Genomic DNA, 21,805 nt, shown 5'->3' with positions numbered 1-21,805 from the left:
CACACACACACACACAGAAACACACACACACACACACACTTTTTCAGTTATTCAGTCTTTAGTCATCACTTAAATTCTCAACTAACCTTCAGGACTTCTTTTACTATCTTGGACCACTGTCTCTGAATTCATAGCTTTTATTGACACTGTCCACTAATTTACTAATGCATGGTCCACTAGGCCATATATTTTGCTGCATTTTTTTTTTTTTTTTTTTTTTTTTTTGAGACAGAGTCTCGCTCTGTCGCCCAGGCTAGAGTGCAGTGGCGCGATCTCGGCTCACTGCAAGCTCCGCCTCCCGGGTTCACGCCATTCTCCTGCCTCAGCCTCCGAGTAGCTGGGACTACAGGCGCCCGCCACCGCACCCGGCTAATTTTTTGTATTTTTTAGTAGAGACGGGGTTTCACCGTGGTCTCGATCTCCTGACCTCATGATCCGCCCGCCTCGGCCTCCCAAAGTGCTGGGATTACAAGCGTGAGCCACCGCGCCCGGCCATTTTGCTGCATTTTATGAAACTTTTCAGAACTTTACTCTTCTCTAGCCACTTAGAATGTAAACACTAGAAAGGCAGGTGTCACATCATGTGTCCCTTACAGTGGCATATACATAACAGTGCCTCCAATAAATAACACAGAGCTTTCATTCAAATATTTTAAAAACATTCCTCCCTCAGCGAGATACTTTCTACTTCTTGGCATAATCCATTCACCATTCAAATATGTATGGCTAAAGTGAAGAACAGCCACTTCTGGGTAATCAGTGCCAGATCTATATCCTGTTTTCCACTGGATATGTGATCCTGGAGTAGGATTTATGAGCAGCCTACACCAAACAATCTGACATCTCCAGTCTGCAATGCCTCCATTTAAAGCAAGCTTACCCAACATGCAGCCCAACACAAACTTGTAAACTTTCTTAAAACATTATGAGATTTTTTTCTGTTTTAGCTCATCAGCTGTCATTAATGTTAGTGTATTTTATGTGCGGTCCAAGACAATTCCTCTTCCAATGTGGCACAGAGAAGCCAAAGATTGGACAAAACCCGTGTATTTTAAAGCATGCCTCCTCTGACTGTCACAAGGCAGAGTTAGTAGCAGCCACCAAAGCAAATATCACAAGCCCATGACATTTCTTATGCAGTCAATAGCACCATGCTGATTTCACAAATCAAAAATCAAAATAAAAAGTGCACCACATAGTGAAGATAACTTAAAAATAATTTGTTAGTTCATGCATCCAAGCAAACTGTGATGACAGATCACAAATATGTGAAAGGATGTCAGAGAAAACAAGCATATATAGTCTGCTTTTGACAAAACAGTCACAAATTACTCACATGTTCAGTAGTATCATCAAATTCCCACTGATTGAGAATAAGAAGGTTGGGAGGAAAACAAAACAAAAAGAAAAGGAATTTAAAGCCTTATACAGGCAGTGTTGTCCTTCTTAGATTAAAAAAATCAAAAAAATAAACAAAGCAGTGTGTACAATAAAATTCCAAAGAATGTGTGATTTGCTGCCACTTCCACCTGATTGGGAAGTGAAATTAAATATCCTTTGTTACTGTTATCACTAAAACCAGCTAATATTCTTTAAATGTATGGTTCACTGAAACATAGCAATGAGGCACAGAAAAAGCTAATGTTTCTAATCATATCCTACTCATATTTATTTTGACTTCTATCTTAAGTTACATAATTAAAAGTCACTATTTAGATTAATATATTTCATTATATTTAACACTTATGGCTTCAATGAAGTCCTGTGAGATGTAATGATATTTCAGTGAAGAGTCAAGGAAAGTAAATGAGATGGGAAAGGAAGGAAATACACAAGGAAAAACAGCAATTAATAAAGAAAAGCCAAAGAAGAAGAGAAAAAAAAGACAGAGTTGACATTTAATGCATTTGATATTATATAATTTCGTTAACTACCATATTTTACAATGGAAATAGGGACAGAATTACAGTTCTGTAATTACAGTTCTGTAAAATGTCTAAGAAACAAAGGAGAACATCAAAGCACACTGGTCATATTGTTTTCTTTTCCATAATTGTAGACTTACGAGATAAAACATAGCAATGATGGCTTTAATTTTATACTATCATAACTTTCTTTTTATAGGCACTACATAATAATTATTTATACAAATCAAGTCAATGGCCCCTTTCCAGTGTTGAAGGGGTATTACAAAGCTCTACTGCATTCACAGAAGTGGCCTTGGGGTAGATAAGTGAGCCATGAATCCAGATCCCTTTACTTAGAATGTTTCAAAACTGAAGAAAACATAAAGACTTTTGAGAGTTGACTTGTGTTAAGACTTTGGGGGTAAGTACTTTCCTTAGAGGCACAGGGATATTTATTGCTCTTTTATTTTTTTATTTTTATTTTTTTTGAGACGGAGTCTTGCTCTGTTGCCAGGCTGGAGTGCAGTGGTGCGATCTTGGCTCACTGCAAACTCCACCTCTCGGGATCAAGCAATTCTCCTGCCTCAGCCTCCCCAGTAGCTGGGACTACACAGGCATGTGCCGCCACGCCCGGTTAATTTTTGTATTTTTAGTAGAGATGGGGTTTCACCATGTTGAGCAGGATGGTCTCGATCTCTTGACCAGGGGATCCATCCGCCTTTACAGACAAAAACGTAGAACCAGGGCAATCTGGTGCCGCAGTTTTCAACTTGCTTCATAAACTTTCCAACTTTCACACAAAGAAACGCATTTTCATTTGAAATAAATTACAATTTTTTTTACAAACTCCATCCTTTTCCCTGCCAAATCACTAATTTCTTGGATAATGAAAGTATTCCAATGATCATCATATCCTATCCCCATGACATCTCATCACCATTTGACACAGCAAAGGTAAGCCAGTATATGAGTCATGTACAATTTTCAGCATGGTAGTTACAAGCTGAAATCTTCATCTTCCTTTCAGGAAAATATGTAAAACCCAAGTGAATTTATTATGGGACTATCTTTGAATCACCTGTAATTTATGAAAAATTTTGAAAAATTTTCAATGCTCTGTTTTAAACAACTAATTATAAAACCAGGTTATGATGCCACAGTTGCAAACCACTGCCCTAAGATCAATACAATTTCTCACATACTCAACTATTCATTTTTAGTACATTTTTTTAAACCTTGGTTCAACATAAAGTTCCCACTTATTCTCTAGGAAATTCTGATTTAATTTTTAATACCATTGTAACGATCTTCATTCGCTGGGACATGAAACAATGAGTTTCATCAAATATGTAACTTGATGAAGAAGTACTAAACATAATACTGAGTACCTGCCCCTGAATAAAAATGTCTATTCTTCAGTGGAAGAAGACATACATTTAGAAATTAGAACAACTAAGTTCCAAGTTGTTTTAGCACAGAAGAAAGTAGATTCCATCAGCAAAATTGCAGTTTAGAAATCTTCCCTTTGACTCAACTAAGTCAATCATTTTTTGAAGTCAGAAAGGCAAACTCAAATATGGTTGTAAAGCGTTGAATATCTGTATTTTAAGGAAAAAGTAACATGTTTTTAATCAGACTTGAGTGTCATTTCATTACAATTCCCTTCCTCACTTGACAGTAACTCTGACTGAAAAGATCAATATACATCAATGTGAAATGAAAACTAGAATTTTGTATAGGATTTTTTAAATGTCGAAAAACTAAAATAAGACCAATTTCAAGATATGAACTAAGATAAACTTATTATATAAAAACAGAGGTACATAATTTCAGAGGCTTACCTGTGCATCAGCCAGCATAACATCTTTCAGCATGGGCTGGCCCTTGGGCTCACCATTTTCCATCCTCACATAATGCACCTGGTATCCTCTTATCTGGCCATGCTGTTTATTGGGCACGGGTGAGCGCCATGAGACTTTAACAGATGTTGAGTTGACAGCCTCTACCTCGACTTTGCGAGGAGGACCACTAGGAACTGGAACAACATCATTGGATAAAAGAAATTATAGGCACTTGTCCCACCCAATCAGAGCATTTTCTGCATTTTCTTTACTTAGGTTTCTCTTTCAAAAAATGGGTAAACCCACTATGTTTCCTTTGAAGAATACAAACATTTTCAACCAATGAAAATGCTTAACCAATCTGCTCTACCTTTTAAGAAAAGATCAAAAAACATGACCGATGCAAAAAAAAAAAAAAAAAATGGAAGAAAAAAAGAGTATCAGAGAAATAGAAAAACATGTAAAAAATGTACAAAAGCCAAGGAAGATGCTTTGAGGATCAAAGCATTAAAGCACAAAGAGGTATAGCATTGAAATAATAACAAAAACTGGCTGTTGATTGTTGTGTGTTTTTTAAAGGTTTCTTTTTAAACGGCAGAATAAAAAGATTCTTGATTATATGGATTATCTTCTCTTTTTTTCTCATATCAAAGGTATTCCATACAAAAGATGCCAAAAATTCAATGTCGAGCATCAATGTCTCTGAAATACGTAAGACAAAAAGGCAACAAAAAGATAAGAAGGTAGTTTTGAAAAGTTAACTTCAAAATGTAAAAGAAGTGACTACAAAAAGCCAAGAAAAACACAGAAGACTTTAGATGGAGGTACAGAGACGGGCTGGATTGCAAGACCATAGGAGCCAACAGTTTTTTTAAAGAGAAGCAAATCACTGCATTGAGATTGGAAAAAAAGAAAAAGAAAAAAAAAGAAAAAAAGGCCAGGCTGTAGCAAAGACAAGTCTTTGGCAAAAATACTAAAGTAACAGCAATGCTGAGTAAAAAGATGAGCAGAGAAAAAAGATTACTGTTAGCCTATTGAAAGACAGCAGACCAAGACTGTGTCAGAAGGGTGCAAACTGACGTAGCGGAGGCAACATACCATCTTCATTGGTTCGAATCAACACGGACAAGCTCTCAGGGCCAGGGCCGACATCTGTATGGGCCGTCACAGTGATCCGGTATTCAGTCCATTTTTCCAGCTGTTCCAAAAGGTATTTGGTAGTGTCCGAAGGAATTCCCAAAATCTCGTGAGGCTTGTCATCTTCCCCATCCACTGCAGTATACTTGATGGAGTATTCAGTGATAATGCCATTCTGTTTTTCCACTGGTGGAGGTTGCCAACTTACCAAAATACTAGTGGAACTTGGGCTGGTGCAACTAATGTCTTGAGGAGGAGCTGACGGCTCTTATTTTGGTAGTGAGTTAAAGGAGGATTTAAGTGAAAGGACAGGAGTGGTTGAAAAAAAAAATGATAAAACAAAAGAAAAGGCAAAAATAAATAAATGAACAATAAGGACAAAACGAAAATAATGCTTTGAAACTTAAATTCTAATGACAAATTATGTACCTTGGCTTAGTAAAATGAATAAACCAAAAAAAATGAATTAACGACCAAAAATAATTGTTAAATAATGAGTGGGGGGAATATGTGAAAATGAGACCTCGAGATAATGGAGCCTCAAATAAAATTACCTACCTGCGATATAAATTCTTCTTCTAAACCAATCCCTCAGTATCTCCCACCCCCACTATACTGACTACCCAGCTTCAAAAATGCTGCAAATAGTGCTAGTATTTACTTGAGGGTCTGATGATGCTTCACAGATGTTGTTTCCAAGCTTTCACTTCTATATTCTAGAATGAGGATGGTTTACATATAGTACTTATTTGTGAAAGGCTTCTTAAGGTGACAAGTTACAATAACTGCTAATGCCCTTCTACCAGTTCCAATTAAAAATAAATAAACAACAAACATAAGAGGGTTCCCTCTATCTGAAAAACTGAGTTTGCCTGACCAGTTTTAATAATAAAAAAAAAATGTTAACATTGATCGTAGCCCATATACAGTGAGCATGCAGAATCAATAAAGGATGAAAATGCAGAGTCCAAGATTTACCTACCCGAGGGTAATGTCAGGATTGTTGATTCTGACTGTAACTTGTACTTACCCTACGTCAGCTTTCAGCTTTTTAATTATAACTCTTCTTGAGACACCATTGCTAGTGAAGAATTAGACCCCACCAGCAAAATTTGGTAAAATCAATAATAATCATTTATCCCTTAGAAAATGTCAATAACACAGCCATTAAAAAGAACTGTTTTTTTAAAAACCCAAGTATCAACTGGAAAAGATATAACTTATGTGCAAAATTTCTTTCATGTTGTACATAATTATTCATACAATGTAGGGTTTATATTAGAGTTAAAAGATATACTTTCTTACTGCCCATTCTAAATTAAACTAGTCACTTTCTGAGCAATTATTTTCCATCAAATTAACCAAACATTATGATTTTAAAAAATTAAAAATCAATAAAAGACAGCACAATTACTATCATCATTTAAAACTTAATAATATATGTTCCTAAAGAAGAACAAACAAGTGGGCAAAGATAATACAAATCCATACACACACACATAAATTTTTAAAGCAAGGTATATGGTAGACTGAATAAAGCAATCCTATGTTTTATATTTGAATGTGTATTTTGGGGATTTCCCTAGACTTTGTAAGTCTTAATATTATGGAGTGCCAGGTGCATCCAATTGTTCAGGGGATTATCAGTCTTTCTTAATTTACGTGCCTTGTGTTCATTATTACAGTCAATCAAAATAAAAGCTCTCTGTATTGACAAAAAAGAAATCCTCATAGGACAGCCTTGTAAATTTGGAATAAGATTTGCAAAACCACTAGAATCTCAGTTTTATTGATTCTGACTAGGGGTTCTTATATCTCAAATTATAAAACTATTTTACATGCATTATCGTTATTCATAATAAATTGAGTTGTTCCTGTAACAGCAAGGACTCATTTGTAATTCTTTTTAAAAAGCTGATTTGGTTTTCACTAGGGCTGTCTTCAGACCTCCTATTTTGTGAGAATATACTCAACATCATTTGAAAATTTTACTTTAATAAAATAAGGAATAGATAAGTGTTTGATGTGCTTATAAAAAGTCTATTCAATATGTATGTGTGTGTGTGTATATATATATATATATACACACACACACATACACACACACACACATATGTTAAAAACCGAGGTTTGTAAACCATGGGAAATAAAATATTGAAGCATGTAACATTTCTCTTAAATGCTTGGTTTTAAGAAATTATCTTCTACAATACTATTTATTAGCCTGCCTGGAATTCAAAGCAGACATACAGAGAATGCATTAATTTACATGCTTATGCCTTTAAATGACAGAAAATTTTATGGGAATAAATGATAATCACTAATAGATTAAACAAGATCCTAATCATTTTCATGTGAATAATCACACTTTAAGAGGGAAAAACATAAATTTTATTATCAAAAATCCCTGAAAGTTTTTAAGTTTCTATAGAAAATGAAATGGTGGAAAACTTGCTTATTTATATGGAAGGAAATTAATCTTTTAAAACATAAATTTCATGTTTGCTGATAGGTCTAAATATGAGGTCAACAGAGCACTTTCTTGACAAAATTCAATGTATTTCTACTCTAGATATCTATTGTATAATTCACTATGTCAAAAAGCAAAGACAAAAAATCACACAAAGAAATCTAAGAAAATAACAAAACTCTTCAATTCAAGGTAAATAGTATTTCTTATGAATGAATTGTAGACACATATTAATAAAAAGCAATTAATAATAATAAGCCACCAAACTTTCCATCAAAAACAATCTCCTGTATAATACTTTATGCAAAACAATCTGCCCTGGGCACAATTAACCCCCATTGTGATAAACACAGCTATGCTTAAGGGTAACAGCTCCAAAAAGAAATTGAACCCGAGGAAACAAAATACAATTTAGAACTGCAAATATGTTTGCGATTATTCCATTGTTTCTAAATTTGTCCACATACAGATTTTCTGTCAATGTTCCAAATTTCCACATGTACTACACACAGAGTTAATAAGAAACAAGTCATCAGAGCTGAGCTTTTCTTAGTATAAACAAATACATGAAATACGGACTTGTTTGATTGCAAAGCTAAAGCCTGTGTGCTTAAAAAAATAAAGCTCTTTTTGTCTTTTGCAGCCTCTTTCATTTGCCAAGCCCTCCTGTGATTATTTTGCAGGGTTCTCAATGTGAATTTTGCTTTAAAGCCTTATAATTCATTAAACAGGGCTTTATCTAACTCCTTTCACCCACTTTTCACCCATGGAGGTCTACTACCTTCTTTAGAAGTCTTTCAATGTAGGAAGTGGGAAGGTGGGATCTGTTATTTGGATCAAGTGATGAGACCAAAATAAGTCACAGTTAAGTCACCTGTGAAGTGTGATGCATACTAACCTAGAGACTAACTATTAAGCATATTAGCAGGTTTGCTTGTTGGTGGAGGTGAAAGCTAGCAACATCTCCCAGAGGAAATAAAAAGGCAGAAAGTAAGCAAAGAGAGACACCTACTTGACTGCATGGTTCTAGCTGATATTTCTGCAGTAGAAGCACCCAGGCCTTGAGGGGAGCGTGCAGCCAGACGGAAATAGTATAAGCTGTTTGGTTTTAGTCCTTGCAGCCTATATGACGTCCCTGGCTCAATGGTAATTCGTTGCTGGAAGCAATAAGAGAATGTGGTCATCTTCATTAAGATTCGTGCAAATACTTTTTAATCATACTGTCTGGACCATCAGATTTCTATCATCAGGATTATAATCTCATCAAAATATCACCAAAAGAGTCAATAGTGAGTATCTAGGGCTATACTAAGGGAATTATATAATGAAAATATCAGTTTAAAAGGCAAGTTTCTATAAAGGTAACTGGAATAAGGGAAGTCAGAGATCTTTTTAATGTTGACACAGTTGGCCAAATACATCAGATAAGACGAAGACTGAGTGGCCAACACCCATGAGTATGTTCTGCCGTTAAATGTGTGTATGTTGCTGTGACACAGATCACAATAGAAACTGACACCTGCCCCTGGTAGTGGAATCTGCCCAACATGTGCAATTTTAATTGAACAGATGTCTACTCATCTCTCATGACCTTCTGAAATCTCAATTGGAGGCAAAGAAAATATGACCAGAAGTAGCAACAGTAACCAGTATACAATTTACAGGAGGTTGCTATAAAAGAGATTTGAAATTGCCAAGTTTTGATGGGATAAAAAATCACGTTAGTCACTAAAGAAAGTTGAATAATTTATCTGAAACCACATCGCTACCCTAGGTTGATCTAAAATAACTGAAAACCTTACTTTCTTTGTGAATATAGAACCCACAGCCAGAAAAAAAAAATAAATTCACAAATGTTTGTGGACTTTTGATATAGGATTTCGTTAATCAAATGCTATAACTCTCACCTTCCATGCTTAAAATTTGTCATTTAGCAAAAATATAAGTGTCTATGGGTAATCAATCTTGAACATCAGTCTACAGTAAACCTTAAAATGCAAGTGAGTACATAATCTAGTAATGGTGTGTGTAATCTTAACACTTTATCAAATAGTGTTTGCTATTCACACAAACAAATTAGTTAAGAAGAATTCAAGGCCAGGCATGGTGGCTCACGCCTGTAATCCCAGCACTTTGGGAGGCCGAGGCGGGTGGATCATGAGGTCAGGAGATAGAGACTATCCTGGCTAACATGGTGAAATCCCATCTCTACTAAAAATACAAAAAATTAGCTGAGTGTGGTGGCGGGCGCCTGTAGTCCCAGCTACTCGGGAGGCTGAGGCAGGAGAATGGCGTGAACCCAGGAGGCGAGGTTGCAGTGAGCAGAGATCGTGCCACACTGCACTCCAATCTGGGTGACAGAGTGAGACTCTGTCTCAAAAGAAAAAAAAGAAGAAGAAAAATTCAAATATAAAACTAGAGAAACCATCCCTAGGGTGTTCTGGCTTACAAATACAAAAGTTTTCAGGAATTTTAGATCCACCAAGTAAGAAATAAAGAAATTCCCTAAATAAGCAACTGTAGAGCACAGTAGCTATGCCAACATTTAAGCATTACAATTCTCCTTTCCTCTTTGTGTATATGTATGTTTGTGTCTATGTATGCAGGTATTTTAGTTTGGTGGTGGTGATGAAGGTTTAAAATAATTCAGTGCTGATTTACGCTTTACAGAAAACACCAATAGCTCAAGTTGCACCATGAATACTTTAAGCCATATCTGCATTTCAACTATATAACTTTTTGACTGCTTGATTTATATTGGCTTTGTTAGCTAAATCTAAAGCACTGCATTTAAAACCTATTCTTTTGAGATTCTGCTCAATTCAAACAGACGGAATAAAATAGAAGTTTACAAGAATATATTAATTTATTATAACATCCAAAATTATGTACTACAAGTTAATTGAGAGTAGTTCATTTAGTATGTGACTTTTTTAAAATATATTCTTTATTAGAACACAGGGACCGTTCCACTTTGGGAAGATTTTTTTTCAGATAAAAAATGCTAAGAGGCATAATAAAATGAATATATGAGTGAAGTTCTCAAATATAGTGCCATTAACTCCTTTTCTCCTAATGTTCCCCATTGGATTTCACGATAATAAAAAAAAGAAACATATTTATTACTATTATGCATTCTCATTCTGAAAATGTTAGATGTATCTTAATATGGATTTCTATAATGTATTCAAACTGCACTCAAGAAGCAGTAGACCCCTAACCGTTAACAACACAGACTCTGGAACTCGACTCCCTAGACTCAAACCCCAGCTCTGCCATCCACTAGTGCGAGACTTTGAGCAAATTATTTAACCTTTTTTCCATGCCTCCATTTTATTATATGTGAAATCGATTAATCAGAAAGGCTAGCTCCAATGCTACTATAAAAATTAGATGCATTATTGATGGTGAAACCCTTAGAACAGTGCCTATTAATGAGTTAATTACATTGATTTTCATTTCTCTTTTCAGTGACGATCAACAATTGCCACGCCTTCTACAATCTGTTATTTTATTTGCACAGTATACTCAAATGTTATATACACACGCCTTCATACCAAATACTTTTTAGCCAACAAACATTTGCTATGGGGAATCTTTGAAACCAGTGTGGAAAAATTCATCTAGCCAAGGACTTTCCTTAACCTATAGAGCTAATTTAGTGACCTATTCCCACAGTGACTTAAATACTTTCATGAAGAAGAGAAAGTCCTCAAGTCTCATTGAGTATTTACTCTTCCATAACCTGATACATCTATGGAACTTGGAACTCTGTCAGAAGCACATTCCAATAGGAGCAAGAGTTATTTTGTTTTGTTTTTCCCCAAAACCTCCAAATAACCACTGTTTGTTGTTGTTGTTGTTGTCATTTTGGGTTTTTTTGGGGGAGGGGGAGGGGGATCAAGTTCCTCTTTTAATTAGTAAATCTTTTCCATCAAGGTCCTCAATAGCTATCTGACCAAGAATGTGGATAAATACACAAAAATAAAGAAGTGGTCCAATGTAATGAATAATTCCCAGGGTGAGAAGCACTATAGTCTTACCTCCTCTCCATGCTCCCCATCTTTGTAGACCAGTTCATAGTTGGCAATGGTATCTGAACGTGGAGGTGTCCAAGACAGCAAAATACTTGTTTCAGACTCAGGTTCTGCTTTGAAGTTTAGTGGCTGTCCTGGTACTAAAAACAGGGAGGCAATGGATTGAACTCACAATCACCAGGAGTATTCACAAAGTTCTTCCACTAGTGTAACCTGTTTAAACCTTTCAAAATCTGGACACATGTACCAGCTTCGTGGAAAACAAGCTCCTTTACATCGTCCAAGTTAACCTCTTTGTATACAGGGCAAGTACAATGTTCTAAATCCTGCTCTGGAGTAGTAGAACATCTACACAAGATACAGTAGAATTAATAAGTATGAAGTATATCGGCCCCTGAATTCAATTTTAAGGAAAAAATTCTTTACTTCATGATATGGTTGTTAGTAATAAATAATATAATTTATGTAAAGCACTTGAAATATTGCCAAAAGCATAAGTACTAAATACCTAAAAGTATTGTTACTTACTCTCTAGCACTACATGTAACATTAAAAATTATTTCCAATTAAATTTATAAAATCCTACCTTTACTCCAATAACAAACCCTAACAGGCAAACAGAATCACTTAGCGTTTTTTCTTAGCAGCCCACACTTTGAAAAAGAGGTGTAAGAAAGGAAAAACAAAACAAAACAAAACTCTATCACCTACAAATAATGACTTCTAAACTCTAAACTATGTTATTTAATGCACTACACCTAATAAAAACAAAATATCCTCCCTAGTGCCACGAAGCTAAACTACTACCAAAAATTAAGAAGTTTATAGAATACACTTATCAGAAATGTGGTAACTTAAAGAGATCATCTATAATTCTCATGTTAGCCATGTAATCTATTTGATAGACAATTTGGAAGAGCTGTTTATCAGCTGTAATAAAGAATGGAAAGTCTATTCGGTTTAAAACACCTTACTCAAATGTACTGGAATAATTACTAACCTAAACTTCCTAGTCCACACGTAAGCCTATCAGTTCCCCTCTATCCATTATACACAAGGCTGAGTCAGGGCGTCACTGGCACATCTAATCGTACATTGTTCTTGGCCACCGTCTGCTCTGATTGGTGAGTGCCTGTGCTTTCCCAATTGTGAAATATTTTCATCATTACCCTTGATATTATGGCATGTCTCAATGTGCTGTGGCTGAACATACGTTCATACTCCCTCAAGTTTAAATGAGAATTCCATTTATATTTAAAGAAAAAAAGAGAACAATAATACTTCACAGCAGAGGAGTAAAAAAAACATCTAAAGTGTGCTTTTAAACATCTACAGTGGCAACCTTGGCAAAAACATTTTAAAATACATATAATACGGTATAATTTGTAGTTGAAAAGAAGCCTTTGGAGAAAATGTATTGCTTTCCTTTTCTTTTATAGTTATGTCTCTGTAGTATGGCTTTAAAAAATACCCTTTGTTAAAGCAGTCTGCAAGAATGATTTGTAGAATCCCTAATGATAATTTTATTCCTCTGGTAAGTCAGCCTGTGTGTATGTGTGAGAGTGTGTGTGTGTGTGTGTGTGTGTACAGGAATACATGTTTGGACTGATGCTTAAGGTCACAAATAATCAGTGCTTCATATTTCTAGTTGCCTTCATCATCTTTTCTCTCTCTCTTTCTAAAAATCACAGGCATTGAGAGTCTCATTGCTTTGATGCCTCTGGGAGCTTACTTTCTGAACAGAGTATCATATTTTTTTCCCCAGTACCTGCCCAGTGGGTGACCTAACACAGTCATTTAGATTGAAAGGTGGAGGAAAAAGAAGATAAAAGATCGATAAGCAAGAGGCAGAGGGACAGAGGGGAACAAAACACAAATAGGCAAATTGCAAAGCAAATGGAAAATGCATTATTTCTAGAAGGGAAATACCAAAAGCACTGGCAGGAGCAATAATGGAAACAGGAGTGACCAGATAGATGGGAAAACTATGATAGGATCTAATATTCACATGATAAAAGGGTTTCTCAGGCTAAAAATGCACACATATGCCTATGGATGCAGTCATAGAGTTTTTTCCTAGTTTTATTTGCTTCTTTCTTCCTCCCAATTTCCTGGGAAAGTTTGTGTTAACTCCTGACTCAAACCAAACCGGAGTACAGTATGGTCAAGAATTAGAAACACACACAACATTGAAGGGCTGCTCTCAGGATAATAATTGCTTGTTACGCATTTCCTCCCTGCCTAATGCTAATAATAAATTGACATTGATTGAAAACATCTTGGAAACCTAATTAACTTTTTCTTACTTAAACTGTTTACTTTTTGCTTTTAATTTGTCTTGAGCAAATTCCCAGTTGGTCTCAATATTTCATTCTTGTTTAGTGACACAAGCTTCGTCTGATCATCTAATTCAGCTTGTTTCTATTAAGAGCCCCTTCCTTCTAAATAATGACTTAGGTAGGCACATTCAAGTCTCAGAGAGTACACTGTCCTTTTTATTCTTGCACAAAGCTAAAAGTTGGCTAGACGACTTGAAGCAAAGTGTCTTCATCTAATGTACAGGGGGTTCTCTCCTGTTCTTTCCTTAGCCTTCTTTTGAAATGGTTCGGAGGGTAACTTCATTTATTAGATTTTAAATTTGTGGTACAGGCTTAGGCATGGTAACTCACATCTGTAATCCCAGCACTTTGGGAGGCCAAGTTAGGAGGATGGCTTGAAGTCAGGGGTTCGAGACCAGTGTAGGCAACATAGCAAAACCCTGTCTCTATAAAGTAATAAAACTTAAAAACATTAGCTGGGCATGGTGCAGCATGCCTGTAGTCCCAGCTGCTTGGGAAGCTGAGGTGAGAGGATCACTTGAGTCCAAGAGGGTGAGGCTACAGTGAACGATGACTGGGCCACTGCACACCACCCTGGATGACAGAGTGAGACCCTGTCTCTAAAAAATAAATAAATAAATAAATAAATAATAATGTAAAAAATAAACATGTGGTGCGAACACAAATGCTCAGAGGTGTCAGGTAATTTAGATGAGTGAGCAGGCCATATGGGGCCTGGGGCCCGGTGGAGAGTGCCCACCACCTGAAGAGGGACCGCGGGCCATGCTCAGTGACAGCAGGTTGCTGCCTTGTGAAATGTGGGCGCACTCTTGTCCCAGCTTCAGATTTTCTTCACAGAAGTTGATCATGAACCTTCCAGGTAAAACCTTTCCATTCTTAATTACTGAAAATTAATTGAATTTTAAAAGCACTGTATGGGGCAAAATGTGTCTACAGGCTAGATTCAGCATATGGGCCAGGGCCCTAAAATAACCTTTCACGATCTCAGGCTCCAGGCTCATCAACGGCTTAAGAGTGCACTACCCACACTTCCCCGGGAACTGAGGGTGTACCGAACGCTATCACTTCCTCAGGGCATTTTGTCATATTTGAATCCACCACCATGAAGCTGAGGATACAAAGGAATTTTTTTAAAAAAGGTATAAAATGAATGTATTTTTAAATTCCCAAATATTGGTCCTAATGAGCATAATATATGTATATAAGAAAACACTTTAGGGGCTACAGACTGTCATATTTGTCTTCTCTGTAACACTTGAGACACGGGAGTACTTTCATTATCTGTCGATTGAATTTTTATACCAAATGTTGTGTCTACAGAGGTTCCATTTCACATTTCTATTAATGTTTTCTCTCTATATATGTATTTATACATGCAAATGTATAAATGTAAATATTTACCTACATTTTATTTATTTAGTTAGTTTTGAGACAAGGTCTTACTCTATCACTCAGGCTGGAGTGCAATGGCACAATCATGGTTCACTACAGCTTTGACCTCCAGGTCTCAAGTGCTCCTTCCGCCTCAGCCCCCTGAATAGTTGAGACTACAGGCGTGTCCCATAATACTCGGCTAATTTTTTAATTTTTTTTTGTACAGACAGGATCTCAATATGCTGCGCTGGTTGTCTGAACTTCCTGGGCTCAAGAAATCCTTCCACCTCGACCACTCAAAGCACTGAGAGTATGGGTGTGAGCCATTGTGCCTCGCCTTCTTACACACAGATATTTTATGCTCTTGTAATCATTACACATCACAGTTTCTCACTATTTGTTTTTTTTTTTTAACCTTCACTTACCAGTCCTTTGTCTAGGTATATCTTATTTTTATTTTATTCAAGAGCTTTTCTGTGTTGTAACATTTCCTTCACTGATTAACTGAACATAAATTTTATAAGAAAATGTGAGATTCTGAGAAAATCATGGGCAAATAAAAACAACATATCCAGAGCTTTAAACAGTTACTTCATATTCAAAGGAGAGATATGATATTGACCATAAACCAAATTTACAATAGGACATGGAAAGGAGAAATAAAATAAGTAAAAATTTTTCTTTAATATTATATTTAAGAAGTCATTATATACTGTAAAAGTATGTCCTTCCTCTTGATTACTTATTTAATGTCCACAAGGAAATAGAAATGTGAGCTATCAAGTCCCTAAAGTAAGATTATAATCCCAGTGATACATGTTAAGTACTTGAGTATTACTATAATTATACTCTATATAAATATGTGAAAGCAACTCAAAGACAAGGGATAAAAAAGACTAACAAGAGAAACCTTTACATTATCTGAAATGCTGATATATTAGAAGAGATTAATATGTGAAAAAAATTTAGAGATTATCTCTAAAGGTTGACACATATTGCACTGCTAAACAACAGTTTCATCTTGCTATAGTATAAATATAAAATATGACCAAAGATACCAGAAAACCCATGATTGCTAAAATAGCTAGTATTTTAATAAGGTACATGTTTTAAAATGTGTGTATCTAGCATATTGATAAATGATAATAACAATAAAACCGACAGCCAGAATTATAATGGTAGTAAAACAAAACAAAATTCAAAACAAAGAGTCTGATGTGTAAATGCCACAAATATATCATTGACAAAATAAGTACTTAATACACAAGCATCAGCACAAATCTTATTCTCAAGTCATTAAATATAAATGAGAAAAAGTTAAATTTTATTATAGTTGTATTTATATCCAGTGCTCCTTTACTCATTGCTAAATCTATTCAGAAAAAGTATTTACATTGGACTTGTAACTTTGGTTATTAGAAAGCAAGTCTTTTTCTAGTTTGCTTGTATAGGCCTGTTGACATACACTAATGAAATGATTTATAAACTTCTGGAAACCTAACAGACTTTGTCTCTAAATGTCATAGCTTATATTTTAACACTTTCGCAATGCCCAGAATTTGTAATAGCATTAACATCCCTAAAATGTTTAAAGTTGATACTAGTCATTAGTATTTGATAAATATATATAATTCTTTATCTTTTGAAGGCATACACTGTTAAAGGTATATCCATATAAGTCAGATGATTTTCAAGAATCTATTAAATGTATAGATGTAATTAGAGGTCAGATATGCTTTCTAAATAAAGTTCAGAAAAAAGACACGTATTAGGATTTAAGATTTATAATGCCTCTAATTAGCATGAACATCAAGCAACATTTAATGCATTAGGTTTGAGATTTAACTTACTACTTTTTTATCAGAGTTTTATTTGCATTTCTTCTATAAAATATAGTTACCCTATGCTTTTGGTATAATTACCTTTATAAGAAAACTATAGGAAGTCCTTTTTTCCTTCCTGAATGTATTTTCTAATAATGCAAATATTTTTCTAGCTTAATATAAATACTTCCCTTGTCAATGGCCATATAGTTCCCATATTTTCAAGGTAAACTAGTTGCAGGTGACTTTGTAATGACAGAAGTTAGCGCTATGGAGAACTGGGAATATTGACCCATATTTCAGAAAATAATCGTCTCAATGCAAGTCTTTTCATATTTAAAACCATTTAAAGATTACTCAACATGGTCAACTGTACTAATGTTCACAATCAAGGAGAAAAACTCTCTGACTGTAAAACAGACAGATCATATTCTCATCCTCTGTATTACCACAAATATACAAATTTACATCAATCCTTCACTTACATCCATCTGTGTGACTCATATTAGATAAAATCAAAAGTGAGACTTCTCTCTTAAACTCACTTTGATCCTAAATACTGTTCTTTTGGAATCTGGTTTCAAACAAAAATAGGAATGTGAATGTCACAGAATGAGATAATAAAATTAAATGAGTACCTTTTAGACACAGAAGACATCAAAACGTACATTTCTGTGTATTTTTAATTAAAATATACTTCAATTCCTACATATTATTGATCAGTAAATTTTTATAGGGTTAGAGGAGAAAATTTTATAGGGTTAGCGGGTTATGCAGTGAAAATAATCATATCCTTAAATTTTATATTTCATAATGGTTAGCATCCTAGCAATCATCCTAAGAATTCTTTAGTCAGTAACAAGAAAAAGGAGCAGCTCAGCATTAACTACATCAGAACAAACATCATTGTTTTTGGCAGGTGTCCACTAATATCCACTGGCCTTTTTAATTAAGCCTATAGAACAGATCAAATCATTGTGCTATTTTGGAAGGTTTTCTTAGTTTATTGCGCTTGGCAGGCAGTCATTACATCACTATATATCTTCTCGATCAACGGATATTAAAAGTAAAACCATATACTATGGAAGATTCTTGGAAACATCTTCATGTAAAAAAGTTATGCAAACAGAGTGGAAACAACTATTCTAATATATCCATGACCCATTCATCTAGATTTTCTGAGTTCTGTCATTAAATTAAATCAGAGCTTTTGAAAGTACAGTTCCCAGCTCACAGTAACTCAATTGCCCCTCTGATAATGCCACCTTCACTGAGTTATGATTCAATGTCATTTTCTGTCCACTGGTAATATAAAAAAATAAAGATATGGTCTGTTTACTTAAACATTACTTCTATATTTTTCAGTAAATTGCGACTGAAGGCATCAGGGTTTTTCATTTAGCATTCTAAATAAAAGGATTCTCACAATTGTCTAAGATTCATATTTTGGTTGAAATAGGTTTAGGAAAAATTTTGTTTCTTAGATAATCTTCCTACCATCATCAGAAAATAAAAATATGAAACACCATAGATTTCTATGTTTAAACTGGTGCTTATAAAACTTAGAGCCAAATTTATTTAAATTTAGTTAAATTTCAGCCAAATTTACTGCTTGAATGTAATAGTCTTTCATAAAAATGTTCTTCCTTCCACTTCTTTTAGATAAACTTAGTTTTTTTTTTTTCATTGTGAAATGTTTTCGTATACTTCTGCACTGGAATAATCTAATAGCTACCTCAGTGTTTCAGAAGTAAGTTATGTATAATTCTTAGATAAATATATGAATAAATGAAACAATTGTGTTTTTCTCTCCTGCCTCTTTCCATTTATTGAATACCTAGGTTGGCATAAAAACACAAAAACAATCACATTAAGCAAATTATTAATTTAGAAGGTAATGGTAATTGATAATGATTTGGCTCTGTGTCCCCACCCAAATCTCATATCAAACTGTAATCCCCATGTGTCAAAGGAGGGACCTGGTGGGAGGTGACTGAACAATGGGGGTGGTTTCTCCTATGCTGTTGTCGTGATAGTGAGTTCTCACAAGATCTAATGGTTTTATAAGGGGCTCTTCCCCCTTTGCTCTTCTCTCTCCTGCCACCATGTGAGGAAGGTCCTTGCTTCCCCTTCACCTTCTGCCAAGACTCTAAGTTTCCTGAACTCTCCCTAGCCATGTGAAATTGTGAGTCAATTAAACCTCTCTCCTTTGTAAATCACCCAGTCATGGGTATTTCTTTATAGCAGTGTGAAAATGGACTAACACAGTAGTTAAAAGTATCCAGAATCCCTGGATTTATATTCTGCTTTTCCACTTAGTAACCTTACAACCTAAGGCAAGTTTCTGAATCACTTTTTATCCTCTTTGATCTTCAATTTACTCATTGGCAAGTGGGATAATTCCACATCTGCCTAATTGGTTTGTGAGAATAAATACATGCAAAGTTCATAGTATAATGTCCTCCATATGTTAGCTACTATTATGATGATTAGATATTAATAATTTAGTTAATGTTTTACATATTAAGTTACAAAATGTTTCCCTCCATTATCTAATCTATACCCTGTTATGAATTTTACTGCATCCCACAAAAATCCGTATGTTGACATCCTCATCCCCAGTACCTCAGAGCATAGCCTTATTTCAATATCGGATCTTTGCAATGGAACAAGTTAAGATGAGGCCATAAGAGTAACCCCAAGTCCGTTATGACTGGTGTACGAGTAAAAAGGGAAATTTAGGCACAGGCATGCTTACAGAAAGAACATAATGTAAAGATGAAGGCAGTGATCAGATGATGCTTCTACATGTCATGGTACAGCAAAGATTGCTAGCAAACCAACCAACAGAAGCTAGGGCAGCAGCATTAAGTATATTTCCCTCACAGTCTTCAAAAGGAACCAATCCTGCCAACACCTTGTTCTCAGACTCCTGGGCCCCAGAACTGTGAGACAATAGATTCCCATTGTTTAAGCCACCTAGTATGTGGTTCTTTTTTACAGGAGCACTGGAAAACAAATAGAACCACTACACTCTATGAGGTGGTTATTATTATAGACTAGAAAACTGAAGTTCAGAGAGAGATGACATAAATCACCTAAGGTGACAGCTAATAAACGAAAGCTTGGGATTCAAACCCTGGTTATGTTACTCCAAGTCCAGGGATTGAAAAAATATCATAGCTGAGAAATTTAAAAAGCTCAAAGTGGAATGTAAGTTCCCATATAATTTCTTAGAATTTTTTAATTGTTATGTAGCTGCTAAAACAGTATAATAAAAAGCAATCTCATAATAGTTAACCACTTTTAGTCAAGAAAAAGCAGAACAAGATTTACAGATGTCTGCATTTCCCAATGAGAAGCTTTTTTGGTAAGAACAGCCTACAGTATTTTTTTCTGCATATTACTACAGCAAATAAATACAGAAGTACTGCAAATGGCACACAGAGAAGATATATGGATAGTTTTTAATACAACTGTGGTGAGACATATTTTTATAGCTGGCTTTCCTACAATGTCATAGAGAAAAGAGTAAATCCATGAACAAGCCAATAAGAACCAAATAATGGTATGAAAATAAAGCTAGGCAAACTATTAATATAAATGCGCTCTGAGATTCCTAGAAGCAAGGATAAATAATTAAGCATACTTCATATAAAGACCATGACATGAAAACAAGTCAGTGATTCACAGGAATCAGTGAATCTATGATAGATACATTATCTAGTGCTGGCATCTGAGAAAATTTATTAATTCATTGCCAGGATTAGCAATGAGTTATGTCTACAGATTATACTGTCTCCAATAATGATTATTATATAGATTTTAAAACAAGCCAACAGCATGCTGCCAAAACATTAGTAGATTAATGCAGGTTTAAAAGATGCCAACACAATAAGGAGTCAAAGAAGTAGCTCTCAGATGCTCAAGAATAAACTTTTTTTTTTGAGATGGAGTCTTGTCGTCACCCAGGCTGGAGTGTAGTGATACAATCTTAGCTCATTACAAACTTGCAAACTCAGCCTCCCAGGTTCAAGTGATTCTCCTGCCTCTGCCTCCTGAGTAGCAGGAATTACAGATGCCTGCTACCATGCCCAGATAATTTTTGTATTTTTGACAGAGATGAGGTTTTGCCACATTGGCCAGGCTGGTCTCAAAGTCCTGACCCTCAAGTGATCCACCTACCTCCCAAAGGTGTTGGGATTATAGGCGTGAGCCACTGCACCTGGCTCATGAATAAACTTTAGAAGAGGTCCGTGATTTTATATTAGCCCAAAGCCAAACTGATCACCTTGAATCAAAGACCAAAGAGGTTTGATAACCTCTTAGGAAAATAATACCACTGGGAGGGCCAAGTTTTCCATCATAAAATAATCTAATGTCTGCTGTAGCTCTTAGCGAAGTTAATCAATCAGGCCCCAAAGTTCTATCTGAGATCTCGGTAACTGTCTTTCTTTATCCACTGAAGCCATACAGAGAAAAACAGAAATTAAAGCCACTCAGAGAATATTTATTTTTAAGCCAGTAGCTTCAGGCAAATATAAGCCATTTACATACCCAAGGCCGTGTAACAGTTTTATTTTTTAGCTTTGTCTAGAAATATCCGATCTTACACAAATTAAATACTCTTTTGAGACCACTCTACCATACTAGCTATTACAAAGAAGTGTAGTTTTTCTATTCTCAAAACTGGGCATGGGGGAGACATTTTTCTACCTCATACAGAGAAGCCTTCAAGTCATTCCCACACAAATGAAAAAGAAGGGGTGTTAATGCATTGTTCTGCTCAAAACGATTAACTTTTCAGATGTCCATGCTTGTTCCTTTTCAGATGTCTATCATCTCTTGCTTTGAAGCCCTAAATCTCAAAAATTAAA

General features: G+C 35.2%; 1 protein-coding gene across 21 annotated transcripts in view; it reads right to left on the bottom strand.

Annotated features, from left to right (window-relative positions):
• Positions 1 to 21,805, bottom strand: part of PTPRD (protein tyrosine phosphatase receptor type D) — a 2,314,079-nt gene that overhangs the window by 183,130 nt on the left and 2,109,144 nt on the right. For 11 of the 21 annotated variants that reach the window (XM_063609869.1, XM_055294266.2, XM_055294267.2 and 8 more), the window contains 4 exons: positions 11,399 to 11,532; positions 8,368 to 8,512; positions 4,847 to 5,152; positions 3,749 to 3,942 (listed from right to left, as the gene is read on the bottom strand). In XM_063609869.1, the coding sequence (XP_063465939.1) occupies positions 3,749 to 3,942; positions 4,847 to 5,152; positions 8,368 to 8,512; positions 11,399 to 11,532 (779 nt within the window). Of the gene's footprint in view, positions 1 to 1,336; positions 1,364 to 3,748; positions 3,943 to 4,846; positions 5,153 to 8,367; positions 8,513 to 11,398; positions 11,533 to 21,805 lie in introns of all 21 variants that reach the window. The other 10 variants (XM_055294262.2, XM_063609868.1, XM_055294264.2 and 7 more) reach the window with 3 other exon arrangements.

The sequence above is a fragment of the Symphalangus syndactylus genome, chromosome 9 (assembly GCF_028878055.3).
Source record: "Symphalangus syndactylus isolate Jambi chromosome 9, NHGRI_mSymSyn1-v2.1_pri, whole genome shotgun sequence".
NCBI classification, from domain to species: Eukaryota; Metazoa; Chordata; class Mammalia; order Primates; family Hylobatidae; genus Symphalangus; species Symphalangus syndactylus.
Note: the sequence above shows the minus strand (reverse complement) of the source record. Positions and strands in the feature narration are given on the sequence as shown.